The 22,835-nt window shown below is 49.2% G+C and overlaps 1 protein-coding gene across 2 annotated transcripts in view; it reads right to left on the bottom strand.

The window, feature by feature from the left end:
* FBXL18 (F-box and leucine rich repeat protein 18) overlaps positions 1-21,899 on the bottom strand; it is a 216,733-nt gene extending 194,834 nt beyond the window's left edge. Inside the window, exon 1 of one of the 2 annotated variants that reach the window (XM_085629165.1) lies at positions 21,747-21,899. In XM_085629165.1, coding sequence (XP_085485291.1) covers positions 21,747-21,767 — 21 coding nt within the window. In that variant the 5' untranslated portion in view covers positions 21,768-21,899. The remainder of the gene's footprint in view (positions 1-21,746) is intronic. The other variant, XM_085629164.1, reaches the window with a different exon arrangement.
* Between the last annotated feature and the right edge of the window lie 936 nt (positions 21,900-22,835).

Raw genomic sequence — 22,835 nt, 5'->3', positions numbered from 1 at the left:
GAAAGGTTCACTGTTAATAACGCAATGGCTCTTCGATCTGCTAATATGGGGAAACACTGAAAAGGAGACACAGCTATATCTAGACCTGTTCACGCAGTATTTTGATCCAGCCAGTTCTCAGTATGTGCTATGATGTGAATATCCCAAACCTGTTTTATCAAAGTTGGACGAACCCAAAGATGTTGGTACGATCACTGTCAGACAGTGCTTGGGAACCCACTAGGTAAGTTAAAAGACCCCTCACACACCAACCTAGTTGGTGTCATGCTTCATCATTGGGGTCCCAACCGGGTGGCCGAATGCCCCCCGGTTGTGCTACAACGCCTGACTACAGCGGAGCTGGTGTGGTGCAAGGGTGTGATGTAGTGAAGGTTTAAAAATATCTCTGAGAGTCCTTGCCATGGGAAGTTCATTGTTGGCGGCTCAGGATATGCTAAAATAAAATTATGTGGTGCAACTACGAAAGAAATTAGTTTCTAATAGTTGTATGTGTTGTAGGTCTACATGTTTCAGCCCTCATCGAGGTGTCAGGGGCTTTCGTCAGGACCAGTGAGTGGCAAAGTGAAAGGTGCCACGTGATGGGTGAAAAAATTAAAAAGGTTGATTACCTACACACTCGCTAAGGTGTGTGGACCAGGTGTCTGTGAACTTGCGGACACCGCAGCGAAAAAAAGACCTGTGGGAGGAAGAAGACATCACAGAAACATGTATAACAGTGACATATTGTGCTGAGTATAGCAGCAACTATAAAATGCAATCTTACATGCTGTGAAGGAACAAACACTTCCGGACGGTCGTACCTGTGGCAACACACACACTGTGCTTGTGTGGCATGCTGCTAAAAAAGGGGTTTGTCGAGGGCAAATCACTAGCAAATGCTAAGAAGACGCAGGTCCCCCTGTTGACTCTATAGACAAAGTGGTGATAAGCAAGACAAAACAAGCAATAAAACAGATAGGAGTGCAAACTATGCACGCAAGGTGCCTGGTGAGTGAATGCAGCAGGCAAATAGGTGGTGGTACCGTGAGGCCTCTGACTAAAATGGTCGGGCTGTGTCACAGTAGGGACCCAGTGAACGCTTGCCGGTTTGACTTGCCGAGTGGCAGTGCGCGTTGCTTAATAGGTACTGGGTATGTGGAAGGGGTGGTGTACCCCTGTGCGCCGCGCTGGGGAGGGGGGAGAGAAGAAGTAAAGAAAAGTAATTACACTATGGCTGAGTAAGATCGTTGCTCAGGATGCGGGAAGAGTGCGCTCCTCGAGTCACAGGTTCTGTGAGGAGAAAGGTAAAGGCGGGCATGAGAGGCGGGGCGTGGAAAGCAAGTCCAATCCACCGAGGAAAAGCACGCGTCACCTTACTTGATCGTAGAGTTGCACCTGTCTAGCCATACCATTGGCTTAAACGACAATATCCCCTGGAACAGTCTCAGGAGATCCTAACCACGCTTATTCATCTACTGACTTGGCCCAACTGTAGCCTCCAAGTATTGATCTCTTTCCAGGTATCCAGTCCTCCACATGCCTGGCAGTACCACCAGCTCCTTCTCCTTCTCAACTTTGCCTAATGTCACCTTGGCGCACGCGCGCATGAACTTTCACCTCTCCACCTCCCACTTCTCGCACTTACTGTGTAATGTCTCTATTGCGCACGCCCTCCACCTCCACGCATGCGCGGTACACTTTTTCCCTTCCACGCATGTGCGGGAAGTCAACACTCCGGCTCTGCACTTGCGCAGGCTTCACTTCCCAGCCCGCGACCTCCGGTCAGTCAGTACGTACCCCATGGACCCTATTAATATTTAATCTCCCTCCAGCATGGATCCCTCACCACCGGGACCCGGGAGACCCCAGTAGGTGCCAGGCGGGTGCAGCTCTACGATCAAGTAAGGTGACGCGCGCTTTTCCTCGGTGGATTGGACTTGCTTTCCACGGCCCGCCTCTCATGCCCGCCTTTACCTTTCTCCTCACAGAACCTGTGACTCGAGGAGCGCACTCCTCCCGCATCCTGAGCAGCGATCTCACTCAGCCATAGTGTAATTACTTTTCTTTACTTCTTCTCTCCCCCCTCCCCAGCGCGGCGCACAGGGGTACACCACCCCTTCCACATACTCAGTACCTATTAAGCAATGCGCACTGCCACTCGGCAAGTCAAACCGGCAAGCGTTCACTGGGTCCCTACTGTGACACAGCCCGACCATTTTAGTCGGAGGCCTCACGGTACCACCACCTATTTGCCTGCTGCATTCACTCACCAGGCACCTTGCTTGCATAGTTTGCACTCCTATCTGTTTTATTGCTTGTTTTGTCTTGCTTATCACCACTTTGTCTATAGAGTCAACAGGGGGACCTGCGTCTTCTTAGCATTTGCTAGTGATTTGCCCTCGACAAACCCCTTTTTTAGCAGCATGCCACACAAGCACAGTGTGTGTGTTGCCACAGGTACGACCGTCCGGAAGTGTTTGCTCCTTCACAGCATGTAAGATTGCATTTTATAGTTGCTGCTATACTCAGCACAATATGTCACTGTTATACATGTTTCTGTGATGTCTTCTTCCTCCCACAGGTCTTTTTTTCGCTGCGGTGTCCGCAAGTTCGCAGACACCTGGTCCACACACCTTATCGAGTGTGTAGGTAATCAACCTTTTTAATTTTTTCACCCATCACGTGGCACCTTTCACTTTGCCACTCACTGCATTCACTGGTCCTGACGAAAGCCCCTGACACCTCGATGATGGCTGAAACATGTAGACCTACAACACATACAACTATTAGAAACTAATTTCTTTCGTAGTTGCACCACATAATTTTATTTTAGCATATCCCCCGCCAACAAGAAACTTCCCACGGCAAGGACTCTCAGAGATATTTTTAAACCTTCACTACATCACACCCTTGCACCACACCAGCTCCGCTGTAGTCAGGCGTTGTAGCACAACCGCGGGGCATTCGGCCACCCGGTTGGGACCCCAATGATGAAGCATGACACCAACTAGGTTGGTGTGTGAGGGGTCTTTTAACTTACCTAGTGGGTTCCCAAGCACTGTCTGACAGTGATCGTACCAACATCTTTGGGTTCGTCCAACTTTGATAAAACTGATATATATACAGGGGATACGGACGCACCCTATGCCTCCCTAGCTCTCTCATTGTTCTCTACAAATATCCCAAACCTGCCAAGAGATGCTACAGGGCTTCTCAAGGGCCAGCTACGTGTAGGTTGTCATTTTTACCAGGGCAAAGACACCATAGCGCGCAATCTTCAACTTGTCCTCTAATCAAAGTGTCTTTTGGAGGGCAACATGCACACAACACACAAGACTCCCAACATGCAAACACACAAAAACACTAGCCAATACTATGGCGTTCGAAACCCTAGAATGGCCCTATCTTTGGGCGGCGCTTGCGAAATTTGGTTTTGGCCCCGGGTTTATCGGTTGGGTGAGGTTGCTGTATGAGGAACCGTTGGCTCAGGTAGTTGTGAATGGCAGAGTATCGGCGCCCTTCGGGTTGGGAAGAGGCACGCGGCAGGGTTGCCCGCTGTCACCCCTCCTTTTTGCGCTTGCTTTGGAACCTCTGGCTGCCTGGTTACGATGGGAGCCCTCATTGCGCGGCATTAGGTGGACGCCTGAATTTGAGGACCGCATTTCTCTTTATGCAGACGACATTCTCCTGTACCTCACATCTCCCCGGCAGTCTTTGATAGTACTGGTCGATGTTCTGAACTCATTTGGTCGCAACTCCGGCTTGGTCATTAACTGGGCCAAGTCATGCGTCTATGTTCTCTCTGGGGACGCTCCTCTCCTTCCGCGTGGCTGCCCTATCCAGATTGCGCGGTCAGGGTTTAAATACCTGGGAGTGTTCATAACTTTGGACCCTGTGGCCCGTTATGAGCGGAACCTACTCCCCCCCACTCCAACGACTGAGGGCCGACGTCTCGAGGTGGCGACGGCTTCCGCTTTCGCCGCTCGGGCGCGCGGCGTTGTTTAAAATGATGTCGCTGCCACGATTCCTGTATGCACTGCAAAATACACTCGACGTCATACCGGCCCGCTATTTCCGTGAGGTGGAGAGCCTGCAGAGGCGGTTGTTCTGGGACGGGCGTCCCCGAATCGCTCTCACAAAATTGACACTCCCTTAGTATGATGGAGGTATCGCACTCCCCGATATCAAGCGTTATTATTGGGCGTCCCAACTGGCGGCAGTGAACCACGGGATGTACGGGCCGGCCCTGAACCCGGCGTTCGAGATGGATAAAATGCTATTGCCTGGGGGGGGGGGGGGGGGGACTATAATAGAGCACTCTATTCGAAGTCTCCTGGTGTGCAGCTGACTGGCCCAACAAAGATAGCGGTACGGGTGTGGCATGCTGCTAATGCTGCGATGGGTTGGAAGGACCGCCTGACTCGAGCGACTCCACTGTATGCTTCTGAAAGGCTGGGCTGTTTGTGGAAAACCAAAGGGTTTGAGAAATGGGATATGATTGGCATATGTAAAGTGAGTGACCTCTGGGTGAAAGGGGAGTTTAAAACGTTTGAAATGCTGAAAGCAGAGTATAAGCTAAACGATAGGGAGTATTTCCGATATGCCCAGGTCCGTCATGCGTTGTGCTCGGTTTTCTCTGATGCCACCGCTATCCCGGAAAATTCCCCGCTGGAGGATAGGGTTCTCGATGGCTATGTGCCTGACAGCACAATCTCCTTGATCTATAAAAAGCTTATCAACGATCGGGCGGATCTGTTGACCCGCTTGAGGAAGATCTGGGTGGCTGACGGTTTGGAATTAGATGATGAGGACTGGGTTTCGGCAATAGCCTCCCCGCGGGAGGTGGCAATTCCGGCCCGCCTTCGGTTCGTACAACTAAAGATACTCCATAGAGTGTACGTCACTGGTCCCCGCCTGATGCGCATGGGTCTCTCCGTGGATGGGATGTGTAAGCGTGGCTGTGGTTCGCTGGGTACTTTCCTTCACGTTCTATGGGAATGCCCCGAGGTGGCGCTCTTTTGGCGTCGGGTGCATGCGGTAATGGAGGAAGTCACTCACGTTATTATTATTATTATTTGTGTATTTTATAAAGCGCACAGCTGCCCCAACGGGGCGTCCCGGCGCTGAGAACTCTGGGAAAGGAGAGCCAGAAATGGAGGACCTGCGCTGCTTCCAGAGGCTAGGAGATGCCTGCTGAACGTGTGGGAGCCAAACGATTATAATGTGGCACAGACGCGGTGGGCGACTTTGGGAAATATGGTGGCCAAACGTAACATTGCTCAGTTATGGGGTTCCCAGAGGCCGCCCACGGTCTTGGTGTGGAAGGAAAATATGGATTGGTGCATGTTTAGAGAAAAGACGGTGTATGTAGCGAGAGGCAAGCCGCGGAAATGGACTGGGGTGTGGGGTCCGTGGAACGCTTATCGCGGAGACATCTGTGCCCCTCCCCTGGCTGTTGTACTGGATGCCCCTTCGTCCCCCTAGCCGAGCATTCCTCGTCTGTTAAGTTACGAGTGTGTTACAGTTTGCTTTTTCCTCTGCTCCCGTGCCCCCCTCCCTTCTCTGCCGCTGATCATTGGTTCCCTACCCCGGGGAGCGCGTCCTGCTATTCACAATGTCTATTGCCTTGTTTGTGTGTAATGTTTCTTAATTTTAAATTGAAAACTGAAACCGTATCTAATATTGTCACTCAACTGTTGCTTCTGCCTTCATTGGGTGCGATGATGGACTGACGGGCTCCCCGGATTGACCAATCTGTATAACGGTGAATGATAAGTCTCATGCTACTTAGCGGCCGGCCCAAAGGGTTGTAGGCCCATGTTTGTAACCCCTTGAAGTCCAATAAAGGTTTCTTTAAAAAAAAAAAACACTAGCCAATCGCTTCCGGGGGAAGTGGCGGTCCCAGGTTATGAGAGGCTGAGGAGATGTTACTCAAGGGAGATCTGTTGACCGCCTCCTAGGAGGCAACAGTCACCCTCAACTATGGTTATGTGTACTATTTGGGTGTAACCGTTGCTTGTGTCTGGTGACTCAATAGACTAATGCATCCAACTCCAGGAATCAATAATTGAAGTCATTGTCACCTGTTAGAATCCCAGGGACTGCACTCAGCCTTTAAACAATAAAGGCGAGTAACAATAAACAGCTCAGAGAGAGAAAGACAAAAAGGAGCAGGATAGTATAGGTTTACACACTGTGCAAGGGCTTTCATCCCTTTCTGCTTCCAGGTCTTGCATGCCCTATGCAGTCAGTACCAAAGACAATGGCTAAAATAGCACGATTTAAACCAAACGTTTGCAATTGGTGTTTCTCAGATTTTCTTAGTGATGAAAGGAACACAAACCACAGGGAGCAAGAGCAAGCAGCGCCTTTTCTCTAATTGTAGATGTGCAAACACTGAGGAGTTAACAATATTCGTTAATTTGATTCTTCTGAAGAGTAAATGTGTAGTATCTGCATGCATGCAGAGCTAAAAATATTTGCCTTATACCAGTTGCTAAAAGCAAATGGATACTTAATAAGTCTCACAATGCTGATCGTAGACAGAGTACAGGCCAACTCAAGTCGGTATAGAAAAAATAAAATAAACACCCAGACAGGATCCATCAAACATCAAAATTCCAATGAAGCAAAGAACAACATATGTGCAGTACAAAAAATATCTAATGACGCCTACAGGTACACAAACAGAAAGTCACTCTACATGATTTGGAGACAAAAAGAAGTAGCTAATCTTCAAACGAAATTATAAAGCTGTAGTTAAAAGATTTAAGAGAGTATTACATTGAAAGATCTTCTTGGGCCTTAACAAATTGGCGGCTATAGTATAGTTTCCGCTTAAAAGAAATTCAATGTCCTGCTCATACAAATCCAGGAGTCATCTGAGAAATACAATCAGTTTGCTGATTTTTTCAAAGAATATTGACTCGCTCATGCGAACAATAGGTAGTTGGAAGATTAGCATTTTATGTTCTGGCCCTACTGCAGTGGATTTTCCACCTGATGCTTCAAGCCTCTCTAAGCTGAGTCAACTTATTAGGTAAGATTTTGACCTACTAGTAAGAGGATGAAGATCATCTGACTGTTTGGAAGACCTATTACTGGTAAATTAAATAAAGATGTGCTGTTAGCTGAGATTACCCTTGTCAGAAAGATCATCAATGCATCGCTGGTCTCAGAAAAGGTACGCAGTGAACAGAAATCTGCAGCTACTCAACACATCTTAAAGGAAAAAAAAGCAATTCTACATCCAGCAATGCGGTCTAATTAAAGGGATATGTCCAAGTTACCATAGCTATCTAAATTATGTGGAAGAGAGGTCTGTGATCTGTTATAGGATTATGTGGAGATCAATGTAATCCTTCATTCACTGCTAACTCGTTTTCACTTAGGATGTAGTACTGAGACGGCACTGGTGTTGGCATAACATGATCTTCTGCAAATTTAAGATACAGGTTTCCCAGCAGCTCTTATATTACTTGAATGTGCCAATGACCACCAGATTCTACAAGCACATCCTATTAATCTTGGATTCCAAGGTGTAGCTATAGCTTGGTTCTAGGACACCTCAATCTCCTGATTGCAGAAAGAGGTTTAACCTCCTTTACGTCAACTTCACGGAAGGGCTTGTGCGGAGTACCACTGGGTTCTATATTGTCCCCACTACTGTTCAACTTTTGTGTACTTATGCTGGCTCTTCTGATTCACTAATTTGGCTAGATGTTTTTCAGGTGTGCCGATGGCACTCAGATTATTATTAAAATATAAAATGATTGTGATGTCAGTGCATGAAATCTGTATGGCTATTTGCAACTGGATAGGTCAAACCAGGTGAATAGGGATGGGGATAAGATAGAGGTCTTGATTCCTCTTGTTTCTACCACATCTGCGATATATGGCTTAAGACGTTCTGGGCCTTTCCTTAATTAATCCCTTATGCGAAGAATCTTGAGAGCCAAGGCTGATGCCTCTTTGAATCTTACAGCTCAGATTAGTGCTGCATTCTGTACTTAATTTTTACATCTTCATGTGTCGAGTAGAACATTTCATCTTTTTTATTTTCTGTACAAGAGAAGGATTATGAATGCCCTCATCTCGATCACTTTAACCACTGTAATATATTTAGAGCTTCAGGCAGAACCAATATTCCAACTCCAGCTGATCCAAAGTGTTGCAGCAAAATCATATTACACCAGCATTGGTAGAACTGCCCTAGCTGGCTGCCCGTCAAGAAGAGAACTTTGGTCCAGTCCAAGGCCCTCATTAGGAATAGGTTGATAAATGATGATATGTGCCGTAATTCTTGTTACCACACATATCGGAATTATAAGTTTTATGATAAATATCAGCAAGTCAAACTGCTGATATTTACTGGGGTGGGAGGGAGGAGAGGAATGCCAAGTTAATTCTGGAACATGCAGCTTTTGGTGTAGTAACCAGCAAAATCTGTATGTTATGCCCCCAAAAACAAGTGAAAAACATGTGATAGGTGATAATTATCATACCAGATAAATACCGAAACATCTTGGTATCTATTTTTATCAACACATCCAATAGTGGTCAACTAGTAATGTGGGCCAGACTGTCTTGAATTCAAGCTCTGCATAGTGAACATCAAACATCTTTATTAACCAGCTTAACACGGTATCAACCAGTTATTTGCTTTAGATGATTAATTAATTCTATGAGTTCCAAAATGTAAAAAAATCATTTTACAATTCTTTTTATGAAATGAAGCTAGTAGGCAGAGTCTTTTTAATGGCAGCTGTCATCCATTGGAAGAAACTCTCACCAACTGTTCGGAAAGGACACAAAAGGACTAAAATTTAGGGAAGGCTTTAAAAACGTTTGTACCCATTATAATGAATACACATGGCCTGGAATTACGCCGCTTGACAGGGTTTGTTTTTAGCACCAATGTGCCATCATGTGCTCATATAGAACCCAAACACAAAATAAAATACATATTCTACACAGGACAATTGCACAAAACAGAGAAAAACAGGATAGGGTATTACCCAAGAAATGCAGAAGACACCATACTGGTAGGTCAATAGGTTCCACAACGAAACGGAGACAGGGACACCCAAGTAATACTACAAACACCACAGTAGTGAGTCTGTTGGTTCCCCCAGAAGTCGAAATGAGGTAACCAAGGGTAAACCACAGACACCACAGGAACAGGTATAAGGGGTCCACCCAGAAGCTTTGGTGAGTAATCCATTGGTGGAGGTGTGATTCTGTGAACTTTGGAAGGAATGTATTCATATTTGAGAAAGAGTGATGACAAATACTGATCAACATCCTCTAATCAATACTCTGTACTTCCCTACAGGTTAAGATGCCATGTTTGCTCTAACTACCGTGCCAGTGTGCAGCAGCTGGATTGACAACCGCATTAAAACTTCAAAAATGTCAAAGTACCTTTGCAGGAAAAGTTCACTCTAAATCACAGGCTCACATTGCACAGCAGCTCACAGTAGAAAGGTCTTCAAACAGAGAATGTGTTAAAAGTTCCCTTCTGTTTCTTTTTAACACAGCCTTTAAAACCCTACAGGAGCATTTCCATAAACTAGCCCTTTCTCAGGGTCTCAAGGGATCACAGCAAATGGTCACAAAAAAGGTTCTGGCCTATTGTTTTGATCCATTGAAACCCAGAGGAATGGCCACTTTTAACCTTGAAATACATGTTGGCAGGGAGAACCAGAAATATTTCTTGAAACGTGGAGAGGTTTCAACAATGTGTAAATAAAGGTGTGAACGTTTAACAAATTGTCTGTTTGAAGACATTATCTGTTGTGAGCTTTTAGTGTGAGCCTCTGAGTTGGAGTGATTTCTTTCCACAAAGGTACTTTAAGGGATGACAAATAGTTTTAAGGGAAGAAGTGAAGTGAAAATGGGGCAGATTTACCAATACGGTGTCTTCAGTATTTCTATGGTGGCCAACGTTCCCCTTCCTGGCAGACCTGATAGACCTACTACAGTGGAGTTGGTGGTGTACTCTATTTATCTCACTTTGTCTGGCTATAAGATACATAAATAGGTCCCGGTAGCCAAATCAACGCTCCACCAAATCTTTCACCATCGCTAAACACTAACCCTAATAAGCTCTCTGGGGCATGGTTTGACGCGAGGCAAGATGGCCGCACGGTAGTGCTGCTCCGCCGGCCACCGCCAATATCCTGCACTATCCTGCTCCCTAATTGCCTGCCCACGAGCGCCAGAGTGGGAGATCGAGCCCCCCCGGATCGGGCGCTAGCCGGGGATGTGATTCTGGTGCGGCTCGGTGCCCCGTAACCGTGCCTTCGGTGCGGCGCCGAGCGGAGCCGCCATCTTGTGACGCCTGAGGGATTCGGAGCGGGTGAGGCGGTGAGGAGCGACATCACGCTGCAGCCCTCCCAGGTCGCTTGCCTGGAGCCTGCGTAGCGGACGTCCGGAGGGCGAGGTGGTGGACGCGAGGCCGACCCCGGAGCTGCCCGTTGCTACACGCGCCAGCTGGGGAGAAGTGTGGTGGATCGGCCGACGAGGGCAAGGAGCGGGCGGCGCTGCGCCCACGCAAGCTGCCGGCTTCGGACGGGTGAGTGGGCCCTTTGGCCGGTTGGCGCGCTCCTCCTCCTGTGTTCGATCGGACTGCTCTACCCTGCGCTGGACTGTGGGTGCCTGGACGCTCACGCTCGCTGCGGATCACTGAGGGCTCCGGGGGCCTGCCGAGGGAGGGGTGGCTTGAGGCCTGGACTTGCTGCCTGTACTACGACGGGAGATTGCCGGACTGTCGATCCGGCGGTGGCTCCCCTCCCTCCCCCCCCCCCCTGCTAGGTGCCTCTTCGTCTGCCTTGCGGCTGGATACCGAGATTTGGGAGACTAGACACACACGCCTGTGGTGAAGACTTTGGCCGGGGAGCCTGTGTGGTGAGGAGCGGTGCGGGATCGTCGTGGGACCTCCGGCGGTGTGGTCGTTGATGGTGGCGGGGGGACCTGCTGTGCTAGACCTGTGAGGTGCGTACTTGCTGGCGTTGTGTGGGGTGTGCAGTGTGGGCCCCCCCCCCCACCCCCCCGCCTGGAGTGGTCACTATCGGCGGCTGCTACTCCCCTCCCCCCGCCCTGTGAGGATCCTTTCGCCACCTGGTGTTCTGCTCCTTCCTGACTTGGGGGGCACCTCCTTCACCTGTTGGCCCTCAGTGGCGCTTGGACTGGCGAGGGCTGGAGGGGGCGATCATGGGCAAGCCGGACAAGTCTCAGGCGCGCCTCACGTTCGAGACGCGCAAGGGAGGCAAATCGTCGCACTCGCTGGCTTCGGATTCGGAGTTGGAGTCTGCCGCGTCGCCCCCCACTGCCCTAGAGACAACACTATCGGCAATTCAGGCCAGCCTGCAGTCCATCGATGGAAAGATAGAGGCTCTCAGTGGCCGCATGGACTCCATCTCCGCCAAACTGGACAGGCAGGGGGTGCGCTTGGGCGAGGCGGAACAGCGCATTTCGGATACCGAAGATGGCCTCAGGCAGGTTTCCGACAAGACCACGGACATGGCGAAGCTGCTGGCAGCGATACAGGCCAAGAACGAGGACATTGAAGCGCGTTCTCGGCGCAACAACGTACGGATTTTGGGTCTGCCGGAATCCACAAATGTGGGCAGGTTTGAGGACTACATAGAAACCATGATTCGGGACATCTGCGAGCCCACGAATCTTTCAGCCATGTTTGCCGTTGAACGCGCTCACAGATCCCTCAATGCGCGCCCGCCACCGGGTGCTCCACCGCGCCCTATCATAGCTAGACTGCTGAATTTCAGGGACAGAGACACACTGCTCCGTATCACTCGCCAGAAAGGCACGATCAACTACCAAGGCAATGTCCTTTCCTTTTTCCCTGACTTCACTGCCGCAGTCCAGTCGGCTCGTAAAGAATTCCTAGGGGTTAAAAAACTACTCATGAAAGACCACATCCCCTATGCGATGCTGTACCCGGCGCGCCTTCGCATTGGCACTGACGAAGCCTCTAAAATCTTCACCAGCCCCAAGTCAGCTATGGACTATGCAAGGTCCTTGAGGAAAACGCACCAACACTCGGCTCCTACCCCCGAGGCTGATGATTGACTTAGGTTTCCCCTCACTGATGCCGGAAATGTGCCGCGACCCACCCGACTTGCACGTTTGGTGGACGCCATGGGCCGCATGTCTGCGGACTTTTATTTACTGTTTGCTGCGCTGCCCTGTGGCGATCACACTACCTCTCCTGTGGCTCCCTGCTAACTACAGCATGTACTGTTGCTGGGGCGTGGGTGTGCGACTGATCCGGGGGTCTGTTGATTGTCCTCGGAATGTACTTTCAGCCCCTGGCTGTCATGGTGCGGGGTGGGCTGCTGGGCCTCCTGGTTTGCTGCACCCGTGGTGATACTGTTGTACGACGCCTTGGAAAAATGGCCGCACGATGGGCAGACACATGACGCATCGGGTGGTGGGCTAATCACCGGGAGCATTAGACACGACACGGTGGCCCCCTCCCCAAAAGACTGGGAGGTGTTTACGGTCGCTACGTTCCCCCAATGGGTGCTCCCCACTTTTCGATCTCACCATTGTGCATTGGGGTTGTTTTGGGTTTTGTTTTTATGTTGTGTTGTGTAGGGGCAGGGGTCATCTTTGGCAAAGTTGGGCTGCTGAAGTGGGTGGGGGGCGGGGGTTTACTACAGTTCCGGATACAAGCGGAGTGCGAACCTGGAGTGTGTGATTGGATGACGGCGCACAGTGCGAGTGGTGGTGTGATGGGGGAGATGGTAGCTGAGATTGCACTGGGGCCCCTACTTGGTGACAATGGGTGAAGACTACAGATGTTTAACCTGGAATGTCCGCGGCCTTAACACCCCCAAGAAAGTCAGGCAAGTCCTCCACTACTTAGATAGGCACAATGTTCAGGTGGCGTTGCTGCAAGAGACACACCTCACCAAACACACTGAGACCGCAGTGGCGTGTAGGTGGGCGGGGTTCCGGCTCGCTTCATCATACTCAGCCTACGCGCGCGGGGTAATCATATTGATTAAAAAAGGTGTTCCTTTCCAACCCATGCATACGTCCACTGACTCAGAGGGGCGCTGGGCGGCGGTACAGGGCAAACTCGGCATGACCTACGTTACGATTCTCAATATGTATGGCCCCGTGGTTGACGACCCCTCTCCCTTTGCGCAGATGCTCGCTGCGGTGCGCTCCTGGCCGGATGCTGCGATACTCTGGGGGGGAGACCTCAACACACATCTCAATCCACAGGTTGATAAATCAAACCCGGCGGGGGCTCGCACGCTTAGAGTTGCTCAATGCGTTCGTGAGGCCATGGGGGAGTGGGGACTGGTGGATGTCTGGCGGTTGAGGAATGAACGGACTTGTCTAGGCACACACATCACGCCGGCACACAATAGTTGGTCCCGACTGGATTACTGGTTATTGGGAGAGGAAACTAACAAATGGGTGCTCGACGTCCGCAACTTACCACGCACGCTGTCCGATCACAACCCTGTATATCTGCACCTGCGGATTCCAGCGTGCCCCCATCGCCCCTTCACATGGCGCTTTCGCGCGGAGGCACTGCGGGACCCGCTCTATCTAGACACTATCAGGGAGGCCATTGTCAATTATTTTGCTGAAAACACGGGCTCCGTGGCTAGTCAGGCGTCTCTTTGGGAGGCGTTCAAAGTGACGATCCGGGGGGTGTGCATTGGCACCACCGCTGGCATTCTGAAGGACATACGGGGGCAGCTTGCTAAAATGGAGACCGCTCTTGTTGGGTTGGAGATGACCTATGCCGAAACGCCGTCTGCTGCCACGCTGGCGCGTATTCATGAGCTGCTGGTGGAATATGACAAATGGGCGGACACAGAGGTCAAATACAGGGGGAAGCGACACGCGGCCAGAGCGTACGGAGAGGGTGGGCGACCTGGCAAGCATCTGGCCGCTAAATTACAATTTCGGGCGCATCATCAACACATAGATAAAATTGTGGATGCTGCAGGCATAGAACACTTCACACCGCAGGCCATTGTAGACCAATTCAAGGATTGTTATCAGTCGCTTTACACGACGCAGGGGGAGGTGGAAGGGTCGGCCCTGGCGGACTACCTGTCGGACATAGTGTGTGCGTGGCTCTGTGATTCCCACCGGGAATATCTGTCACTCCCGATAGATGAGCAGGATGTCCGGGACGCTATTCATTCTCTTCCCAATAACAAGGCTCCCGGGCCTGACGGCCTGTCGGCCGAATTCTACAAGACGTATACCGACCTGCTCGCCCCGCACCTACTAGAACTGTATGCTGAGGCGCATGAGACTGGCGTGCTGCCTCCAACTCTGCGCCAGGCCATGATTATCACCCTCCTTAAAAAGGATAAATCGCCCTCCAGCTGCGACTCATATCGTCCCCTATCGCTGATTAATCTGGACGCGAAAATATTGGCTAAAATTCTGGCCACAAAACTACAGCCGCTTATGACCCGACTGGTGCTCCCAGATCAATCTGGGTTCATACCGGAACGATCCACCTCTCACAATCTGCGGACTATTTTCTCCATGTTCCATATCCTTAATCCTGAGCTGCCAGCGGCTGCTGTCATGCTGGACGCGGCTAAAGCCTTTGACTCCGTCGAATGGCAATATATGTTTTACATACTGCGTAAGATGGGCTTCCCAGAAGTCATGCTGCAGTGGATTCGGCTTCTATATACGGACATATCGGCGGTGGTGCGCGTGGGCAACCACACGTCCGGGCCGTTCCGCATTGCGAGGGGTACGAGACAGGGGTGCCCACTGTCCCCTTTACTATTCGCTCTCGTTCTCGAGCCGCTAGCTTGTAAAATTCGACAACGTCACAGAGAGTCCGCCCTCAACTTTAACCATCGGCCGGTTGGGATATCGCTATATGCGGATGATATGGTCTTGTTCGTCAGACACCCACAAACGCATTTATCCCCGGTCCTCCGAGAATACATTAAATTTGGCCTGTACTCGGGGCTCACGATAAACTGGGACAAGTCGGTCGTGATTCCACTCACGACGGGTACGTCCCGGCCTCACCTGGAATACCCTCTGATCTGGACGTCCGACCCAGTAAAATATCTTGGAGTGTGGGTTCATCGCGATCCCGAGGTAGTGATCAGGGAAAATTACGGTAGGGCTTATGACGCGCTGGTGCAGCAGGTGGACGGTTGGCTGCGTCTCCCCTTGTCCCTGGCAGACCGCATCGCTGTGATCAAGATGGTCGTCCTGCCGCGCTTTCTATACCTATATTGCAATATACCGATAAAATTAACTCAGCAATTTTTCACGCTGCTGCGTGCCCAACTTCTGCGCTTAATTTGGGGGGGACGGCACCCTAGAATTAGCTGGAAAACACTGACCCTGTCGTACGAAAGAGGGGGATTCGCGGCGCCAGACTTCTACGTGTATTATCTGTGCGCACAGGCGCAATATGCATACTATTGGTATGGACCACATAACTTCATTCCACATGTGGCGGTGGAAGATGGGGACGGCCATCCCACCCCGCTTCGAGGTATGCTCACGCACACTGCCCGACATACGCCACGCGCTGAAATTAACACGCTGGACATGACAATTGCTGCCTGGCAGGCAATAGGCCGCAGGACACAGAGGCTGCCGCTGTATGCGCCGGCCCTGCCACTGGCACACCACGCCGCTCTGTCGGTCACACGAGAGGCGGGCCCTCTAGTGTCGCTCAAGGAAGCTGGTATCACTCATATGCAAGACTTATACCCGCAGGGACATTATCTAGAGCAGAATGATCTGGCCTACATACAAAACCCCACGCCACTATTTGTGTATACATGTCACCGTCTTAAACAGGCCATGAAGGCTCACTACCCCTGTTTCCCTGCAGAGCCCCCCACACTCAAGGCGTTGCAGCTGCTGCTGGTAGCTCCGTCTAAGAAGAAACTACTTACTAAATTGTACAAAGCTGTGCAGGAGGAGACGGTTAGCGGCCCTGATGCTAGCCTTGCCAAATGGAATGCTATTCTAGATCCCCCACTCGAAGCTGCGGATTGGGAGCGGATTTGCCAGTTGACGGGTCGCCTCACCCCCAATGGCAACCTGCGCATTATCCACTTTAAATTCTTGCACCAAGTCTACTACACCCCGGCCCGACTGCACAGAATGGGATTGAGAGAATCGGCTCGGTGTAGACGGTGTGGCCAAGACGAGGCGGACTTTCTACACCTAGCGTGGGGCTGTGGGCCAGTATTTGAATTTTGGGGGGCGGTGCTGACCCATATTCATAAAATGACGGGGGCATTACTTCCATGTGTGCCAGCGGTGTGTCTGTTGGCTCATGTACCTCAGCTGAAGGGCGTGGTGGGCAGATTTGTGAGGGTTGCCCTTCTGCTGGCTAAACGGCGCATTCTGTTTACATGGGACGGAGTGGCCAAACCAACGTTAAACAAGTGGTTGTCAGACATGGTATACTGCAGGGAAAACTTGGAACTGTATGCAGAGGAGCTACCCGCCTCCTCCCAACCGAAGGATATTTGGGGGCCGCTCAGAAACTTCCTTGCTGAGAAAATGTTGGCTGATGATGAGTGAGTGCGATTGTGTCACGTCTATTTCTAGGGGTAATGCTGTGCTGCTGTTCGTGGGGCGGGCCCACAGTAGGGCACACGCCGTGTCTCCAAAATGCACACTGTAATTCTTTACTCTGTCTGGAACTGTACTGTTGTTATAACGTTCTGTTCTTCTGTATGCTGCTCACTGATGATTGTGAAACGTATTCTATTTTACCTAATAAACAGATTTATAAAAAAAAAAAAAAAAAAAAAACCCTAATAAGCTCTATTAAACCCATAACTAAAACAATATCTAATTGGCCCGAGTAGCTGAGATTCCAATGCTCCAGATTTTCCATCACAAACTATGATAGAAATATCCAAGTGGTCCTGGTGGCAGAGCTTCTGCTGCTCCAGTTCACGCATCATCACCTAATTTAAAAAAAAATCCTGTAAGCACCACTGGACTACAACATAGAAATATCCAAGTGGTCTTCATAAACAAGCTTTCACCACTACCGATCTTTCAATAATCTGGTCACAAAACCTGCACATTCTCATTTGACATCCAGCTAATAAATGATCAAATCGCCTTAGCAGCTAAGCGTCAACTGCTCTAGACCTCATGCCAATACCCAACTCAAAAACTTCAGACCCTCACTGGACTATCCAAGTAATCAAGGTAGCTGAGCTCCTGCAACTTCAGACCTCACACCACCACTCAACAATTCTAAACTCTCAGGCCCTCAATGGAGTAAAAAGGAAAATATCCAAGTGGTGATCGAACACGAGATTACCCTCCTCCAGATCTTGCACCACCACCACTTGATTTAAAACCTATACATCCAACATGACTTCAACTGAGAAATATCAAAGTGGTGCTGGTGCATCCAATAGGAAAGATCTTACATGAATATCACCGTTTACCAACCTTCACTACTATGCACCACGTTACTCAAAACCTATAATCCCTCAGTGGATTTCAATCAAGAAATATCCCAGTGGTCCTAGAAGCTGAGCTTTTACTGTGCCAGGCATCACACCACTAATTAATTCAAAACCTTTAATCTGTAACAGGGTATCCAGCTAATAAAGTTCCAAATTGTAAGTAGGATTCCATAGTTCCCGAGTCTCCCACCGTTACCTACAAAGTCTCAATAAAGTAAAAAAGCCTCTTTCCTTCCTAAACCTGCTTCTTTTATCCTTCACCTATCCCTCCACTTACCTAACCCACTTTTCATTTATCTACGTTCACCGACCTTCCCCCGTCCTATACTTCTTACATCGCACCTGCTTCTCCCCTTCTTTTCACTGTTCCAACAGAGCATGTTTTCCATCCTATTCCTCATTCTACCATTTTCACTTTCTCCATTCACCTTCTATCCACCATTACTCTTCCTCTATTACCGCAACAATCACCTCTTTCCCTCCACATGTACAACAGAACGCAATCCGCTCATTTTCCTTTCAGACCCCACACGCATGCCTCTTGTTGCACCGACCACTACAAAAGACGCAAGCTGTTCTCTCTCTTCCAGCCCCACAATCCAACTCAGACCATCCTCTTCAACTATAATCCAAACAATCGTATCTCCCACCCCGCAATTCCTTCACCAAGCACATGACTCTCTTCAAAGGCTCTTGTTCACTTATTCTCTCCTAATCTGCCTGCAGACGGATTTCACTTAAATGCTCCACTATCTTCTATCTCTCTCTCAAGGCAGCTCACATTCTTCCTAAATCCATCAACAAAACCTTACTGAAGCTCTTTGATCATTAGGACAAACCCTGGTACTCACATTGCCTATAGACTGCTACAATGGCCTAGAAAACGTTTAGAACAAAAGTAATCACCCAAGCCTATTGCCACCAAACTATGATGTCACCACACAGGAATGATCTAAACCTACACACTATATCGCAGGAAAGCATACGCACCAATACACCTCTGAGCAAGCAACTATCCTATGCTCACCCCATAACTGGTGCAATACGTCTGAATAATCAAAGCTACTGCTTCTAGTGCAAACTACTACACCTCTCAGCATCCAGAACCTACAACCAAAAATAGTGTACCCAACTTTAAATTAAAAGGAGTAGAACTGTGCCTGGCTGGTCCAGTCTTTAGACCCTGGAATCATTGCAGTGCATCCTCCTTCAGCCTCACTGACAACAAGAATCTCTGAAACCACACCTTTCATCAGAGAATGTGTTAACTCCACTGCATCCTTCAAAACATCTTCATTCTCGGCAAAGAACAGAATCCCTGAAAGCGCCTAATTCAAGCAAAAAAGTGATACCTTCTCATCTTCTCCAGAAGCACCTTTCTGCCACCCTCATCAATGCAAGACCCATAAGCAAGAAGAGAATGATAATATGTGATCTACTATTGTGCTCCAAATCAGACTTCCTCTTATTCGGGAAACTTGGCTGGGAGAAGTTACCTTTGCTGATCCTACATGAGGCCATTCCTAAGGCCTACTTAAATGCACTGAAAATGTCCTAATCAAGGAAAAGTGTAGAATGAATGGCAGTGGCGTCAAGAAATACTTAACCAACCATTAGCTTCAAAGACTACACCACACTGGAATGAGTCTCCTCACTGCTCACATCAGACCACCCAAATCAATCTATCCTGGGTGACACCAACACCTGGTTAAAGTGGCCAGAATTGAGTCACACCTCACTGCTCACCACTAACCTTGAAGTGCGTTTCCTTTACCAACTAGTTATTGGGCCAACTTATTCTGTGGGTCATTCCCTTGATGCCATCATAGCCCACCACCAAACTAACCTTAGCAACAGGGAAAAGCCCTATGACCTGAAGGGATTACTACATCAACTTCGAACTACGCCTTCCAAGTTCACTGCCCTGTCCTGCATCTTCGTCCACATGCACTCTGAGCAAACCATAGAAAAATCTAAATCTATGCACATTTCAGAAAGAATCAACTGTCATGGATATTGTGATCACTTTCAATCAATTCCACCGATGGCTTATGAAGATCTTCGAGAAAGGAGTTCCTCTCAAAACCTGATGAAACTGACAACACTATCGGAATTTGGCTTCTCTCAATCCAGATGTAATATTAGCCTTGAAATTGAAGGAACACAACTCATAACACTAAAAGAGCAACTACAGACAGTACAACATTTTTAAAGTACCCTACATAAAAGCAGGAGATTGAGCTAGTCGCTACGCATTTCAGACACAGCATGCCGAACCAAAAAACGCATCTCTGAATTCCGAAACCAAGGCTGCAACTCAAACCAAGAGAACCACTCTCAGGATCTCTACAGTTTTGTCGGTAATCATTTCAACACACCCCCCTGCCAACAACGATATTTAGGCTCAGGAAGAAGGAACGAATCAGTAATACCTGCAATCTGGAATGATCTCAAGAACAAAATACTCTAACAGCATATCAACGCTCTTCCTTAGCAGTCATCAACAATTGACATTGGTGAACATCGTCGGATGCTCAAAACACTAGGTAACACTGGAATCTAAGGCACCATTCTTAAATGGATTAAGTACTCCCTGCAGGAATGGGTCCAAATTGTCTCCCTCTATCCTTTTTGTGCATTATCAATCACCTACTGAACAGGCATCTCTCAAGGATAATTGATCGCCCTCTGACTTTTTAATATTTACCTAGGCACACTTCTAGGAATCATTTACAGCAGCAAGTATACTTACAAGAACTATGCAGACAACAACCATATCATAATAATGATGAAAAAACATCATACTTGTGCACATCAGGACTCATCAGACGTGTCCCCTCCAAAAACCTTCAGGAAGACCGTCAAGACCTGGCTCTTCAGCTAAACAGATCTGAGGACCCCCTCACCCCCCCCCCCCCCCCATCAGCACCTTGAGACCCTCACGGGTGAGTAGCGCGCTTACAATTTCCTGATTGATTGAACAATGTTTACAAGTCACAGGCGCCTGGATGCTACTCAAAACAAATATCGCACTGACTGAGGAGCAGGACAAAAATGTGACCCACTACTTTTAGGTTAAGGAAATTGGACATCCTCAAACACCTCTAGACCAGTAAAAAAAATCTGGTGACATCATGGATTCAAACCACTAATTAACAAAGTGGGCAAAAATGCACTGTTTACTGTCTTATGTAGGATCTTCCCTCGTCTGGGAGTCTCCCAGGGGCCTCTGGTTCCTTACAGTCTACTTCTAACACGCCTAAACCACACCCTCGAGCTTCATACTGCACTCCCAAAGCTACTAACCAGCAAAACTATAACGTATCCTCAATGTAGAGCAAGACAAGTGCTGAACTTCAGCAGCTGGGACCACATCACTACTGGCGTTCCTTGGACTGGCTCACCGTGGCTAGAAGAATCTCATTTACAGTCCTGCATCCTCTACAGAGTGATCCATGGAACAGTGGCCATCTTTCTACAATCAGAACTCAGGCTCTACTACCAAATGAGAAACCTCAAATATAGACAGGCTACACTCCTGGTTACTCCTTATTAAAAAATTAAATAAAAAGATGAAAAAACTTTTTTTTTTATAAAATAAAGAAAACTTAATCTTGGAGATGCGCGTTCATACATGTAAGCTCAGGAAGACAATTAGCAAACATGGAATTTCAAAGAATCATAAAGACCAGGTTTTTCCCTTAACATAACAGGAACTGTGTGGAACTCGCCAGAACCCACTGATCTGCAAGCTGCGATTCTATACCTCATGCTCCTTCTCGATATGCATCACATCTCTTCCACGACACCAATGGTGCACCAACCCTCATGGCACCAAGGCTTTTCTTAAGAAGGAATACCACAAGCTGCACATTTGCTACCATGGGATCCCTGAAGAAGCAATACCACAAGCTGCACATTTTCTACCATGCACGACGAAAGGAATAGATGCTTTTGTCTAACTGGAAAACACTTCGGGCCTTGCAAAGTTAGGAGGCTCTATGCAAACGCCAATACACTGTCATCAATTAAAACAACTGCGAAAACGTATTACTGCTCAAGCACACCTGACAACAAAACGGTGTATATCAAGTCACCAAAATACAGACAATCTCCAGCACCGTCTCACTGGGCCTATTTGCCATGGCCTTCTTTATAAAACAATTAGCTAGAAATCTGTGACAGCTGGTGGAAGAACGAGTGACAGCGACCAATGACTATAGGGACAGATGGCAACACCTGAAAGCAGTGCACGGGTAAGGAAGAGCAGGCTGCACTCACCTCTCCTGGGCAGCTGTACATGTTCAGCCCCACGCCCGCACCGCTTTCTCCCTCCACGGACAAACCTGCTTGCAATGCTGTGCATGGGCTAGCTAGCAGCAGCTAGCAGCGTACCGATCGCCTGGACTACGCTTTCATTTTCAGTCGCTTTTTTCGTGCGTCACTTCCGCGTAGAAGCCTTCTGGTGCAGCCATATTGGTGGTGGTTCGGTGTCAGCAGGAGAGCAGATGCATGTTGCTAATAGCTGAAGCTGATGGAGTGGAGACTGTGGAGTTATGACACAGGCGATAAGTCATATGCAGGCGATATGATATAAAGCCAAAACTGTAGATATGAAACCTGTAGAGCTGGGCAATTAGGCACGTTTAAAAGCGAGAGCAGAGCCAAGTGTCTGTAAGGCTGCCCGGGGTGGGGGTTGCGCAGCGGCCCGCCCCCTTGAGGGCGGCCGCCTTAGTGCCACAGGAAGGCACAGGGGTGGGAGGTCGTGTCCCTGGGCTTGACCTAGGGAGACCCCAGTCAGGTAGCTGCTTCCGGCGGGGAGGAGCCAAGGGGGGGGTACATATTCGGTCCCCGCCCCCTCCTCGCCCTCTTGTCCGCTCGTTTGCCTTGTGGTCATGCGTCGTGCGGGATTGCCCTGTCGCGTGGTTGATGGCCGGCCTCTTCGGTATGACGGTGAGTCGGGCCCACTGCCTCACGCACTGGGGGCCGCTGGTCTGGCGGCGAGGAGTGTCGTCCACATGTCGGGTGCGAAGAATCCCATGGGGTCCGGGCATGCCGCGGTCGGGGGTTTGACCGGTGTTGGTTGTGGAATTAGTTTGGAGGCAGGGGGATATGCCTGGGACTAGCTGGGAACAAGTTCTCCGTAAAAAGTTCTGGGGCACATTGTTTGCGAGGGGCTGTTGGGGCACGTTTTCGCAGGTCATGCGACGAGCCTGGACCATAAGAGAGGCTAATTTCAGCTATTGATCTCATAGTGCATGTTGGTTTGATCCCTGGAATCAAGTTGGCAGCTTCTCTTTTGTTTTTGTACTCCATTAATGGCAACCGCATGGATACATATTGCGTCTGTTCGCACGCCTTTTGGTGGGG

This window comes from Triturus cristatus, chromosome 10 (genome assembly GCF_964204655.1).
Source record: "Triturus cristatus chromosome 10, aTriCri1.1, whole genome shotgun sequence".
Classification (NCBI taxonomy): domain Eukaryota; kingdom Metazoa; phylum Chordata; class Amphibia; order Caudata; family Salamandridae; genus Triturus; species Triturus cristatus.
The sequence above is the reverse complement of the archived record's forward strand: the minus strand, read 5'-3'. Positions and strand labels throughout refer to the sequence as shown.